This window comes from Leptonychotes weddellii, chromosome 11 (assembly GCF_054177405.1).
Source record: "Leptonychotes weddellii isolate Sample4059 chromosome 11, ASM5417740v2, whole genome shotgun sequence".
NCBI classification, from domain to species: domain Eukaryota; kingdom Metazoa; phylum Chordata; class Mammalia; order Carnivora; family Phocidae; genus Leptonychotes; species Leptonychotes weddellii.
In genome coordinates this window covers 47,228,533-47,242,885 of record NC_138379.1, presented here as the reverse complement: position 1 = coordinate 47,242,885, position 14,353 = coordinate 47,228,533, and the positions used below count along the sequence as shown (strand labels likewise).

Here is a 14,353-nt window from a genome sequence, read left to right as displayed (position 1 = left end):
GGAGGCAGCAGTCAGCAGCCAGTTTCCCTCCTGCTCATTACTATCAAGTGGATCCCAGGTGGTCCTCCCAGGACAGCAGGGAGGGCCTCATGCTGGGGGCAGAGGCCTGGCTGGGATTGGGATAATCACAGGCCATGACAGAAGTAGAGGAAGGTAAATAAGTCTTTTGGGGATAGATTGCGGTGAGAGGTGGAGAATTCTAAACAAACTGAGTCATAGAACCTGAGCTGTGGGGTGAGGGGGTGGGGTAGGTCAGGTCCCCAGGGTCCAGGAGATTCCAGGAAGAGAAATGGACACCTGCAGAGGGAGGGGGGCAGGGAAAAAGTTTCTGTTTCCTTGGGCCATGCCCATGTTGTAAGGAAAGAGCGGGAAGAGCTCAGGTGACTGACGTCAGTATCATAGCCCCACCCACCTCATATCTCAATGGAGACCTCCCACCCCACCCCAGGGCTAGGGCAAGGGTGGTCCCAGGGTCAAATATCCCAAATCCAAGCCCATGGGGGGTGAGGGGGGAACCCAGAGAGGATCCATGCTGGGGACCTGGTGAGGGGTGAGAGCAGCCCAAGAGGCCCTCTGTTTCTGCATATGTTTTCTTTGTAAGGGGACCTTCTATACCCCAGTTCCAAGTTCCACAGTTCAAATGGTGGCATGTCATGTGCCATTTAATAGGTCAAATGGGAAAATGCTTTTCGGCCAAGGAGCACTGACCGCTAATCAGACATCCTACAGATGGTCTGCACCTACTGCCAGCTCTCTGTGAGGTTTTGGTCAAATCCCTCCCCAGATTCAGTTTCCCCACCTGAAAACTGGGGTGCCAGACTTGTTACCTGAAGGTCGTTCTAGTTCTCTGTGGGATGACGTGATCTGCCCCACCCACCTGAGTGGTAAGGGTGGGCTGCAGCCCCCTGAGCCGGGAGAAAAGATCAGGGATGGTGGGGCTGATGGGGTCCCTCTTGTGGCTCTGGGAACTCTGGTTGGCACCTTTGGGCTCTCAGGCTGCAGGTCCGTAGAGTCGGGTCTCCTGGAGCCACAGACCACACACATTCCACCCTCGAACCCTCAGGTTATGAGGGAGCCTAATTGTTATTTACTCTCAGCTCTGACTCCTGAAGCACAATGAGCTACAGATGGGACCCTGCCCAAGAATCTGTGAGCATCTAGTGAGGAGGCAGGGAAGGAGTTGTGGAGGCCACAGGAGATTTAAACTGGCTTTTTATGGAGCTTGGAGAGCCACAGGCTGGAGAACAAAGGGCTCTCACAATCACAGGCTTTTAAAACTCCTGGCATCTCAGATGAACGCGTGAAATCTTAGCATTACAATCCCTGCACTTAGGGACTTCAGAGACCATCTCATTTGAACTTGTCATAGCGAAGCTGAGGAAGTGAGCCCAGAGAAAGCCTGCACCTCCCTCTAGGTGGCACAGCACAAGCCCCAGTAAGCCAGGATGAGCTGTGATGGGGCTCCAGAGTCAGGACCGTGGGTTCCATGTCCCACTGAGGCCCTGCCTGCAGTGGGGACCCTGTCCCACAGGATCTGAGGCATGGGGTGCAGTTGTTGGCAAGGGATCTGAACAGATGGCAGTCCCCGGGGTTGTGGACCAGAAATCGTGGCGCCCTCTGCTGGCCACACTGGAATTTTAACAAGAAAGTACAAAGCGGGAGGAATGCTCTAGGGGCGCCTGGCTGGCTCAGTCAGTTGAGAATAGGACTCTCTATCTCCAGGTTGTAAGATTGAACCACACGTTGGGTACAGAGATTCCTTAAAAATAAAAAATCTTGGGGCGCCTGGGTGGCTCAGTCGTTAAGCGTCTGCCTTCGGCTCAGGTCATGATCCCAAGGTCCTGGAATCGAGACCCGCATCGGGCTCCCTGCTCTGCGGGAAGCCTGCTTCTCCCTCTTCTACTCCCCCTGCTTGTGTTCCCTCTCTCGCTGTGTCTCTTTCTGTCGAATAAATAAATAAAATCTTTAAAAAAAAAAATAAGAATTTTTTTCAATGCTCTGTCCTTGGCTAACCCCTAACTGGCCAAGTCCTACCCCTCTAAAGGTGGGCTGCCCCCCTGTGTGTGTGCCTTAGCTCCAGGGGGAGGGTGGGCTTTGGTCTAAGGAGGAACTGGGGCTAGGAGGCCAGGGTGGGGCTCAGCCGTGGGGCAGGACAGGAACTGAGCTGAGGCTGTTGGGCCTGAGAGCTAGGTTCAATCCAAATTTAGGTCCAGACCCTGAGCTGGGTCTGGAATCTCACTGGGCTTGGGTTTTGGGGCCACAGACATAGGGGTCGAGTCCCAGTTCTGCCACTGCCAGGCTGTGTGGCCTGTGTGGCTTAAAGTAAGTGACTTTACCTCTCTGAGTGCAAGCTCACCAGCCCAGGGTGTTGTGAGGATCTATTGAGATCCCATGTCGGGGGCACTAGCTTCTTCCAGAACACTGGGTTCGGAACCCCTATCTGCTCCCTCTCCTCCTGCATCCTCAGTACTTGCTCTGTGACCTCCCCACAGTCTGGCATCTGGGCTCTGCCTCCATTTGTCGGCAACTCCTGCTCGATGTCCCCCTCCTCAGTTCAGCCCTGCAATCTATCCCTGATCCAGCATGCGATGCCCGTTCACTTGCCTTTGCTGGGCAGGGCTCCTCATTGGCCATAATGGGCCCAAAATAGCACTTCCCCTTGCTGCTTCCTGCAACCTGGCCTGTGGCTTGAAGTCTGTGAGGACAGAAGGGAGAATTGGTGTTTGGCAGGCGTGCAAAAGATGTGAAGGGCTCACAGAGGACATTTGGTTCCAGAGAGGGCAGACACTTGCCTAGGGTCACACCGTGAAGGGAGGCTGGGGCTGAGGCTTGAGTTCAGATGTCTGGGTCCCCCATCTCCCCCCCAGGCTCTGCCCAGAAAGTCTAAGGCAGGGCCTCAGCCAGACTTCCCGTCCCTTCACCAAGACTTCTGGACCTGCAGACTACTGCCAACCCCAGTTCGAGTGTACAACAGGGCCCCTGGAGGCTAGCTACTCCAGTCGTGGGCTTCGTGGGTTCTAAGGGCCATTCTCTGACTGTTCTGACCATAGGAAACCTTCCTGCCTGGGCTGTCCTCTACACCCACCTCACCCCTCCCCTCTAGCCTCAGTGTTGCCTTACTGTGTGACCTGAGGTTAAGTCCCTATCCCTCTCTGTGCCTCATCTTCCCCGTGAGGCAGATGTCTAGCTAAATCCTGCCCTCTGTCCCTAGCTCAAGAGACCACCCCGAGAACCTGTTTGGAGAAGGGATGGCTCTCTCCTAGCCTCTGAGATCAGGACATCCTGCCCAGGGCTGGTCTATGGAACATGAGCCAGAGATCTCATGAGGGACTGGATGTGGCTCTGGCCCCTCAGACTCCATCTCTCCTGTCCTCCAGCCCCTCCACGTGCCTGCCCCCCCCTCCCTGAGCCACAGAGCCCTGAGCAGATAGACCACATTGAATTCAGGCTGTACCACTTAGCAGACTGGTGACCTTGAGGAAGGCATTTTACCTCCCTGAGCCTCAGTTTCCTCATCTGAAAAAAGAGTAATAATGGCACCAACCTCCCAGGACCATCGTGAGGATTAAGCGAGATGGTCCATGCTCCTGACTTGCTGCAAACAATAATTGGGAGCTGGGGTTATTGTCCTGTGACATTTAAGACCTAGAGGGGGACTCCAACTGAATTCTCCAGACTGAATTCCACAAATATTTATTGAGCATCTACTGTGTGTCAGGCACTGCAGGCAGCCTGGGGATGGAGCTAGGAACAAAATGAAGTCGCCTCTCACAGAGCTCAATCTGGCTTCCCCTGCCTTTTCCTCTGCTCCAGCTGGGCCTACACCACGGACTCCTCACTCCAGGCCCTCCCCTCCCCTGACTGCCTTGGCTCAAGCTGTTCGGTTTTCATACCAAACCCAAGTCCCACTTCCTCCAACCCCAATGGCCAGCCCTGGTCATACCCTGGTTGTCCACCTCAGCTGGCAGAATTAAAACATGGTATCATATGCCAGGGTAATGGTTACCCTTGGAGGGTAGACTCAGAGGGGGCAAAGGGGGAGTTTTTAGGGTGATGAAATACTCGGTTTTTTGATCTGGAGGTGTTCACTTAATGAAAATTCAAGCCACACACTAACAATTTGTCTACTTCTCTGTACAAACATTATACTTCAATACAGTTCCCTTGAAAAATAGTGACACCTGGGTCCACCCTCCAAACTCTGATTTAATTGGTCTGGGATGTGGGCTGGGCCCCCCAGGTGATTATAATGTGCAGCCAAGGTTGAGAACTACTGCTTTAGAAGAGCAAATTCTTCCAGGACTCTCCCCTGGGCCTGTGGCCTGATGACTGTTCATCCCAAGACCTCCCTGCCCACAGCTGACCGGCTCGGGGCTGAGCATGTCCACAGGCTGGCCAGTGCCCCAGGATGTGACCTCCTAATTAGCAGTTGGCTGGCCAGGCCCAGTCCTGCTGAGGCACTGGAGCTGGGAAAATGCCGGGGACCCAGCCTTGGGTGTCCAGTGCTGAAAGTAAAGTCTGGCCAGGGCACCTATGTTGAAGGCACAGAGGCCCAAGGCCACAGTGAGAATAGCAGCCATCTGGCAGCAGGGAGGAAGCAGAGTCTCAAGGTGGAAGGGCCAGGTGTCCTGAGATGGAGCTCCAATATTGATCTGGGCCACTGTGCTGACAACTATTTAATTAGTGGTTCCCACTAATTAGCCCCCCTTTTATTTCAGGGCACAACAAATCTCTTCTTTGTGGGGGAAAAGATTATTGGCCCCATTTTACAGATGAGGAAATGAAGGCTTACAGGGGATGTAACTCAACCAAGGTCACATAGCTAGTTAGTGGCAAAGTTAAGATTTCTGTTTAGCTTCAAAGTCTGTGTTCTTTCTGCTTTGATTCACCAGAAATTCCACATGAACACTGCTTTCTACTCTGGAATATATGTGTTTAATATCATCCCCTCCTCCCCAGATCTTCCAAGTGAGGTGGTGCTGTGGGGAGATACTCCAAGCATGTCCCGTGGCCTTGAGGGCCCAGCGGACCCGAGATGTGTGTATGCCAGCGTGCAAAGCATGAACCTACACTCCCCCTTGAGCAACTGATTTGTGTAAAGTGTTCATCACTTAGGTTACTTAGGTTGAAAGATGTTCTGACGTGTTCAGCAGAGCCGGGGGCCTGCTCCGCCCTTTACGAGTGGTTGCCATCTTGAGCTCTGTGAGGGGTACCCCGGTGGGAAGGGATCCGCCCTGTGAGGACTGGCCAGCCCCGTGGGGTTGGTCTTTGCACTATGTCTGATTTAATGACGTACCACTTTGGACCAGAAATCAGACAGACTGGGATTCTACCCTTGCTCCAAAACCTGAAGTCACCTTGGCTTCTGTCAGATTCCCAGCCTCACAGGAGGCTTTGCTGCAGAACATCGTTTCCTCAGGAGCTGTACAGTCTCCTGGTCACCTTGTTTTTCACGTGCTGCCCATGTCAGCTTCGGACTCCCAAGCCCCATCCCAGGCCCAGTGACTGAGGAGCTGTGGGGAGCCTGGGAATGTAGACTTACATGGACATGTAATTATGTATCATGCTTTATATTCACACATGTAATCTCTGAGGGATTCTAACATGTCGCCCTGGTTACAAAGCCGTGAACAGGCATGAGGGCTCGTTTTCCTGACAAGAGCGCTACAGCCCAGACAGGGGCAGCGACCTGCCCGGGATAACACAGCAGAGTGGTGGGCTTGCCATCCCAGCACCCTTCTGTTCTGGGTCTCTGAGCCCTCCCTTCTGCTCAAGTGAGTGGGTGTTGGGAGGCCCATCAGCCGGGGAGCCCCGAGGCTGGTGGCTGGGGGTCACCATGCCACCGATGGGGAGTGGTCATTTGGTGTTTCTATTTATTGACTCTTTAAAATTCATCATCCAAGGAAAGTTAATACATGACTGTTTGGTAGCAAGAGAAACATAATCTAAGACCGCAATGACCCACGCACCCCAAACAAAAACAGAACCAAACAAACCCCATCTGAAACCAGACCTTTGGAGCTGTAGCTGAAGAAGCAAGGGGCCTGGGGGTCAGACTGGCTCTTGCAGGCCAGGGAGCAGGGAAGAGCCTGCCCGCAAGTGGTTCCCAGTTGAAGAGGCCATGTCCAGCCCCTCAGCTTTGGGCATTCTTCCTGGAGGGACTGCCCTGGCAGGAAGGGTGTGAAGAGAGGGTCTCAATGGTCAGAGTGGGGGGCCTCCCAGGCCCACCCTCCCAAGGTGACCATACGTGCCAGTGCATGAGACACAGGGGCTGGGGGGCAGCTCTGAGGAGAACAAGGGCCCTTTCCTTTTCCCTGCTCAGGCCAGGAGAGAGAGCCCTGTCCACCTCCCTATCAGTGTTACCAAATTTGGAAACGACTAAAGGCACTGCCAACAAGTTAGGAAATGCCAAGGCCTGGGGAGGCCCCCGCATGGGAATCATTGCCCCTTGCAGTCATCACCTTGTTCTGTATGACTGAGGGTGCTTGGTCCTTGGCTCTGGATACTGGAGGGCAGCCCAATCAGGACAAGGCCGTGGAAAGTATATGTTGAGAGGCAATGTTTTAGTGCCCTGAACATGCAGTGTGTGTGTGTGTGCGTGTGTGTGTGCATGTGCACGCGCATACCTGCACACCCATGTGTATGTGCACACATGTTCACAAGTATGTAATGAGGGGGGGATTGGTCCTTCCAGGAAGGCTCGCTTAGGGTCCCAGGGTGGCCCCCAGAGCAGGAATAGGGTCTTTTCCCTTCTGTGACTTCCTCAAATCACCCCCTGCCCAGGTCATTGCATAAATAAGTGCTTGGGAAGGTACACATCTAAAAAGGAACATAAATACTGTACATGGGAAAGGATTCTGTCCCCAGCCCTCCCACTGCCCCCAGAAAACCCTCCAAATATTGCACATGGCCCTCCCAAGCCCCATGGGGTCCAGGCCCAGCCGTGTCTTTGGTAGAAGCTCCAGGGACAGAGGTCCTGGGCAGCCCACATGCCCCCTGCCCCACCCCCATGATGACTGGGAGTACCGAAGCAGCCAGAGGGTCGGGAGAGGCCCCGGCCCGCTGGCCAGCAGGTGTTCCACCAGGAATACTTCCGTGCGGATGGGAGGGAGCCCACGCAGACACAGGGGTGCCCCTGGTGGGACGCTCCTGGTCAGAGTCTGCTAGGAAGTGTGGGCTAGGAAGAGGCAAGCGGGCTGAGGGCGGTGGGAGGGCAAGTCCTGGGCCACAGTGGACAGGGTCACACCCTCCATAGGAGGAGGTGGTTTGTGCTGTCGTCTCGGCCCACGGTCTCGCTGCTGCTACCACCCCCACTGCTGAGTCGGAAGTCCTCATAGCCGTCACCTCCACTGATAACGAGCATTTTAGGCCTGGCTGAGGCAGGTCCTCGGTGCCGAGGGGAGTCCCGGTGCTCGAGGGATGGCAGCTTCTCAGGGCCTGGGGGGTGGAGGGAGAGGGTCCATTAGCCGGGGGCTGACTGATGGCTGTGCTGTCCCCTAAGGGCCTGCACCTCAGAAGACAAGAAGAAAGGCGCACTTTCTGTGGGGGATCCTACTTCCTGTTAGCCAAGAACTTCTTTGGAAAGAAATACCCACTTCCTGGCAGTCACACAACTTCTTACCTCTTATCTGTGCGTTCTAGTCAAGAGTGACATAAGTTCTCAGGGCCACACCCCTCTCTCTCTCTCCCTCTATCGCACATGTACTGTCCTCCTCAAACAGCTTCCTGCTTCCAACAGCCCCTTCCCAGCTGGGGAGCTTCGGTCTTCTGCGGGCGCGGACGGCTCCTGCCTGAGGCTTCCCTGCTTCCAGATTCCCACAGCCGCCTCCTCGGGGGAATACGGTTTCCTGCCCAGTCAAAGCAAGCCTTGGCTCACTGTGGCCCTCCTTGACGGATGCCATCTCCTAACACGTTTCACTTGCTAATCCTCACAGTCCACGGCTGTCCTGCCTGCCGTTCTGTGTTCTACTTGCTGTTGCTGTTTCCCGCTCTGCCCGTCACTCCCTGACGCCTTGCCCTAGACCGCATTTCTGGTCCGCTTTGATTCCCTGCCGTATGCATCCCTTGCTGGGCCACCGTCTAGTTCTTAGGCTACAGTTCTTATAGCTCACTGCCTGTCTCCTGTGATGCTTCTAGACCGAGTTTTTGCACACACCCCATACCCTAGGAGGTTTTATTTTGGGGACTTTGGAGCCGATTTCCTGCCATATATGCCACTTCCAGCTCTGGACCACACTCTTCTTCCCTCTTGAAACCTCTTCTGGCGAGACAGAGGCAAATCTTAAGCAGAGTCCAGGATCCCTGGGTTGGGGGAGGATGCACAGACCCACCCGTGTCTGGGGGAGGCGGTGGGGTCGGGCAGAGCAGGTTGAAGCCGTCTGGCAGCTGGACTGCAGCCAAGAAGCGGACGTGGCCAGTGTGTCCCTGGCCTAAGCCGGCGGGGCTCAGGAGCGCTCTCGGGCAGCTGACGGTACTGGGTGAGGTGGGCATGGTGAGCACGACGCCGGCACTGGTGCCCACCCACAGCAGCTCCTCGCACACCAGCAGCGCCGTGATCCTCAGGCAGGCAGCCTTGTGCTGCCGGATGATGGCGTCCGAGCCTAGGGGGTGAGACGGACCAGAGCTGGGGCCGCATCCGGGCCCGGCTCAGCCTCCTCAGCGATGGGGTGGAAGGGCTCCAAGGGAAGGGGCGGCAGGGGCCGGAGGTCAGTACCTGCCAGCATCCTGTGCACGGGAGGTGTGACGTCTACCTCTGCCAGTTGCTCAAAGGTGCCTGGGTGGTAGAGACACACGTGGGCGCTGCCTTTCAGCGTCACCCACACCCCCAGGCTGCAGTCCACCATACAGGCCACGCTGCGGCTGGAATCCTGGCCCACGTGGAACGCGTGCTGGTCGGAGCGGTGGGAGGGGCAGGCAGAGGGCACAGGGGTGACTGGCGGGCCTGCCTTCCCTGGCCCTTCCCTGCCTCGTTCCCCACCATCACCCACCTCACCCCTACAACTCACACCGAACCTCTCCAGAAAACCCGCCTGGACTGACAGCAAAGGCAGCCTTGCTCCTTGGTCTGGATGAAGCCAGACCACTGAAGCCCCCCCATTTAAGCCTCAGGAATTAAAATGGAGCTGCCTTTTCCCCTGCAACTCAATGACTCTGTGACCAGAGAATATTAAAGCTTGAAGGGTTTTCAGATCAATCATTGGCCTCTCCCTGGACAGATGGATGCTTTCTTATGGCCCCCGTGGTCTCATTCCCCCCTCTCTCACGGGCCAGTCTTACCCCAAATCACCAATTCTGTCCCCACCCCCACCCCCCAGCAGTACCTCCAGCTGCAGTGTGTCGGGGCTCAGCACAAGGACTCGGTTCTGGCAGCCACACCATAGCCGCCCACCCACAGACACCATCTTGGTGATGGGGCTCCCCTGAGAACCCAGGGTCACTGACTTGAAGTTCTGGGGGTCCCAGAAATGGCCTGGAGTGGGAGCCGGATAAGGAAAACAGAGCAAATTCAGTCTGGTATCACACTAGCGTCTCACCCTCACACCCTGAAACGAAGTGCTAAAAACCCCATTTGTACATGGGGACACCAAGGCCCAGAGAGGGCCTGAGAGGTGCCCAAAGCCACGTCTCCAGACTCACGGGCCTCGGGGAGAGTGCCTACGCCAGCAACATCGGCGGGGTGGGGTGCGGTGGGCACTCACCTGCTTCTCTTTGGTAGACCACAAGTTCTCCATTGGCCAGAGACACAAACACCTGGTTATTCAGATACCTAGGCAGAGAAAATAAGGAGCAGTCAGGGGTTTCAGGAGGCCAGAGGAGGTCACCTGGGGCCAAGGGAATCACAGACGTGACGGCTACGGTTCCTGAGAGACCGCCACTGCAGGCGGGGGAGTCTGAGCTAGGCAGGGGTAGTGACTTGCCCACAGTCACATGGTGTATGAGAGGTACGGCTAGCCTAGGGTGAGGCCTCGGGCCTCCAGCCTCCACAGAAAGGCGGGGCCAGTAGAGCAGGGAGAGCTGGGTGACCAGAGGAGGCCTGCATGTGTAGAAGGGTCTGGACCAGGAGGACTACCCAAGGGCCTTACAGGATGCAGGTCACAGAGGCTGTGTGCTGGAGCTTCATGCTGTTCCTGCGGTCGCGGATGCTGTCGGAGGACTGGTACACGTGGACGCTGTGGATCAGGGGTGTGTGCACCTGTGACCAATGCTTGCCTACACCAGCCCCTGAAGTTCGCCCTCCACCTCTGCCTCCACCACCATCTCCCCGCTGCCGGGTGTCGGCCCAAGGTACTGAGATCCCAAAGCCTCCCTGTGGGCTTCAGAACCCCTAGCAGCCCTGGCTAGCAGTACTCCTGAGGTCTGACCCCAAGCCCTCCTGCTTCTGCTTCAGGATACCATATGATTTCCCAAGCAGAGAGCTCGGGGTTCTGCATCCCCAGCCCCTGTCCTGCCCCCCTACCAGCCATCCTCAGTGCCCAGCCACACAGAGCTCTGGTAGGCCTCGGGGTCAACGCTCAGCAGGTCCTCAAGGCTGCCCCGGGTGAAGGAGCCACGGCTGGAACGGCGAAGGGCTCTCCCATCCATTGGGCTGGTGCTGCAGGGACCGCCAGGCCCGAAGGAGCCAGACAGTGGCAGGAAGCCAGGATCCTGCTCCTCCTCTGAACTGGTCGTCTCTGCCGTGGCCTCCTTGGAGCTCGGGGTCTCCTCATCTGAGGGAGACAAAGTTCTCTACCTCCATTCCCCTCTGCCCCGACACACGTAGTATCCACACGCATGTGCAGAGTTGTACACCCAAGACCTTGTATCTTTCTAGGCCCCCATCCCCCCTCAGTGCATCCCTCCTGGCCATGTCCCTCCTGAGGGCCTCCCAGCCCTGTTGTCCCTTTCCCGAGGTGTCAGCGTAGCTCAGGCCTTGTTATTCTGCTCGGGGACAGTTTAGTGCTACCGGCTCCTAGTTCTGACCTGGCCCACTCCAATCCACCACCACATCGTGGACAGGGGGATCAACCGCTCCACCCCTACTCCATCTTCCCTACTTAACCAGGCATTCCAGGGTCTTCAGGATCTGGCCTGACTGACCCACTGCCCTCTAGGTCCTTGGTGTCACAGCCCCCCTGCCCACCCATCAGTACCTGCTGGGTGCCCCCTCCTCTGCGCAGTCTACCCTGCCTGACAGCCCCAAGCCAGGCACTCACTGCCAAAGCTAGAGGAGATGGTGGACCGGCTGGCTTGGCTCTGCAGCGTTCCCGAGGGGCTGGGTGAAGACTCATCATCGGAGTCGCTGTCAAAGGGCACCAATTCCGGGCGGGGGTCCCCTTCGGTGGGGCCCGGTGTCATCTCCAGCCCCGAGCCTGCAATGGAGATGTGCAGGCAGGGCTGGGGCCCTGGCTCTGCCAGCGTCGCTGCTTCTTCGTCCGCGGCCTCGACGTCCAGGTCTGGACCGGGGGTCTCCAGTGCCGTCTCTGGGGCACTCCTCAGCGAGGCCGGCCGCTCCCTGTGAGATGTAGCAGTGGGGATGAGAGCTGCCAGGAGCCGAGGCTCTGCGCCCCTCGGCCACAAGCCCACCGGGCCCGCCCCGTCCACCAGACTAAGTCGCCAGAGGGCTCGGGGGCAGGGATCTGTCCCGCTGGCCCCCCCACTGTCCCCGGCCTCACCTGTGGCTGTGGCGCTGCAGGCCAGGCACGGCACCTATGCAGAGGATGCGGGCGGAGCAGACGGCAATGCAGGCCTCCACGTCGGGCTCAGCGCGCAGGCTCAGCAGGCACACCTGGCCCACGTAGCCGTCGCTGTTGCACACCCACACTTCGGGCATGGGCTCGGGGCAGCTACTCTGGGTCGGCGCCGCGCACGAGAACTGCAGACGGCACCAAGGCAGGGGAAGGTGGATGGAGGAATTGCGGCCAGCTCCCCACCGCTCGCCAGGCGGCCGGCGGAACGGAGGGAGGTGGGCCCGCGCGGGTGTGCACGGATTCCCAGTACGCCCCTCTGTACACGTGTGTACACACACACACACGGCGCGTGTGCCACTCTGCAGGTCAGATGCACATACGCCTGTGTGATGGATCATCCCTTCACATACATATGTGTACGCATACATCCACACACACGTAAACCCTAAATATGACCCCATAGGTGCGCGGTAACAAATGTGAAAAACGGTAAGCTCTGTCCCGATGTATGCAGACTCTGACAAGCGCATGACTTAGACACCTCACAGGAATCAGACAGCCCTCGTTCCCATGCACGCACAGATGTGTGTGGCCACACACACGTGCACGTGACACACGTAGTATCCACACGCATGTGCAGAGTTGTACACTTAAAGACATAGGGGGCGACTGCCATGTTCATACAGGTACGTAATGTTGTACCCAAAACAAAAACACATGAACACGTGCTGGTTTGAATATACGTGCGCCCGTGTGACCCCGGCCCCCACACACACCTGCATGCCGCTGCGGGTTTTCATGATGGGGATGGCCTTCAGGAACTCAGGGTCTAGACAGCTTTTGCTGGATGCTGCGGCGGAGGTGGACAAACAGACACCGCTTAGCATCCACCTCACCCTCGACCATTTCCCTTTCTTCCCTGCTCTTCAGGATCTCTCAAGGGAAAACGAGGTGGCTGTAGGTTATGCTCTGCTTGTCCCTGGCCTCAATTTTCCCATCTGTACAATGTGGGAGGCAGACCCAGAAGTCTCTAAGGATCTTCTAAGCCATGGACCCTGATTAATAGCTTTCCCTACTCTCGGCCTGCTCAGAGTATGTAGAGGAGGGGAGGGCGGGGCGGGGGGGGGTGCGTCCTGGCATGCCCTGCCCTAAGCTCACCCTTTTCAACCACTGAATCCCCTCCCTGCCAGTGAGACCCTGGGGAAGTCCCATGTTTCCCCGTAGGAGTCTCAGTCCACCCTCCCACCAGCAGGGACTGAAGCACAGGACACCGCAGTCTCGGGATTTCTGGCTCCTGATCTCCCAGACCGCAGCATGGTGCTGCCCACTGCCTGGAGGTGTTGGAAGGAGGACACCAGCATGGGCCTGGCTTACCCAGCTTCCTCTTGGCGTCATCAAAGGCCTGCTCAAAGCCGAGGCGGGCATCAGGGTGAGGGAACTCGAAGATGAAGGAGTCCGTGCCCTCAGGCCTCGTGGTGCACAGTTCCAGCTTGGTAGGGGGGAAGGAGAGTGCATAGCACAGCGCCTGCTTCTCCGACAGGTCCCGGTGCATGGCGGCTGAGAGGTCCCGCAGTGCTTCGTCCAGGCTCTGCCAGGATGAGGACCCAGGCCTCAGGCCCTGACAGCTCCCCACAGCCTGCTCCTGCCCTGAGAATGCAAGTGGGGACCTGCCTCTCCCCCCAACCCCCTAGACATGATGGGCCCCCTCTCCTCCCACAGCTAGGGACAGAGCTATGTCTCCACCCTCAGGCCTGGAACACATCACTTCCCTCAGTTGCGGTGAGGCTGTATTTTCCCCTTCCAATAAGTGACAGAGATGAGTGACCTCTTCCTCAGGTAAATGAAGAGGCTGTTTTCTCTCCCTCAGATCTGGGAACCCCCACCGCCCCATTCCCCCAGCCTCAGGCAGAGGGCACAGACCTGGTGGGGGAAACCAAGGCTCTCAGAGAGCTTGCTCATCTGGCCCAGGGTGGTCAGGTCCTCATCTAGGCGGCTGATAGCCTTCTGGACGTTCTCCCGATTGGTGGCTTGGGACGCCCCTGGTGGGGACAGAGGAAGGTCACGGGCAGATACAGAGGCAGATAGGGTCAGGCTTGGACAGAAGGGAAGAATTTCCCTTCCCTCACAGTCTGCAGCTCAGCGTGGGGAGTGGCCTGACAAGCCGAGAGCTTGTCAACCCCAAGACCCAAGGAACAAAGTGACAGGCAGCTCACAGAGAAACACCAGGCCTGGGAACAGGGGGCTGGGCTTGATTCAGAGCCACTTGGCACAGGGTGCTGGTCCCTTGGAGAACTCCCTGGACGAGCACAAAGAATAAACAGCAGACGGCTGTGCAGCTTCTGCAGGCTCCAGCAGACACCGGAAGCCTCGGCAGTGCGGCCTCCACAGGCCAGTCAGCCGGGCAGCCAGAGCCTCGGGCGGTCAAATCTGCTGACCAAGGGACTCAATTCCCCGACAAAGGAGGGAAAATGAGCTGATGCTCTGGATTTCTCTAGTCCTATCCCATACCTGACCACAGCCAAGTAGCTGGCCCCACAGGCCAGCTCAGCATCCCCACACCCAGCACTGCCTGGCCGGGGGTGTCCACCCTGGACCAGGAACCCACCAATGGGCAGAGTAGACAGCAGTGGAATGTACTAGAAAAGCTAAGGCTTGCGTTTTCTCCTACTCCTTCTGAAGGACACTGT

At 57.3% G+C, this 14,353-nt stretch overlaps 1 protein-coding gene across 3 annotated transcripts in view; it reads right to left on the bottom strand.

Moving 5' to 3' along the window:
* Positions 1–5,856: 5,856 nt before the first annotated feature.
* ARHGEF17 (Rho guanine nucleotide exchange factor 17) overlaps positions 5,857–14,353 on the bottom strand; it is a 56,597-nt gene continuing 48,100 nt past the window's right edge. For all 3 annotated transcript variants that reach the window (XM_081798789.1, XM_081798792.1, XM_081798791.1), the window contains 12 exons: positions 13,587–13,705; positions 13,041–13,254; positions 12,443–12,516; positions 11,652–11,851; positions 11,193–11,491; positions 10,457–10,706; positions 10,083–10,169; positions 9,699–9,766; positions 9,321–9,469; positions 8,714–8,888; positions 8,331–8,600; positions 5,857–7,437 (listed from right to left, as the gene is read on the bottom strand). In XM_081798789.1, coding sequence (XP_081654915.1) covers positions 7,241–7,437; positions 8,331–8,600; positions 8,714–8,888; positions 9,321–9,469; positions 9,699–9,766; positions 10,083–10,169; positions 10,457–10,706; positions 11,193–11,491; positions 11,652–11,851; positions 12,443–12,516; positions 13,041–13,254; positions 13,587–13,705 — 2,102 coding nt within the window. In that variant the 3' untranslated portion in view covers positions 5,857–7,240. The remainder of the gene's footprint in view (positions 7,438–8,330; positions 8,601–8,713; positions 8,889–9,320; positions 9,470–9,698; positions 9,767–10,082; positions 10,170–10,456; positions 10,707–11,192; positions 11,492–11,651; positions 11,852–12,442; positions 12,517–13,040; positions 13,255–13,586; positions 13,706–14,353) is intronic.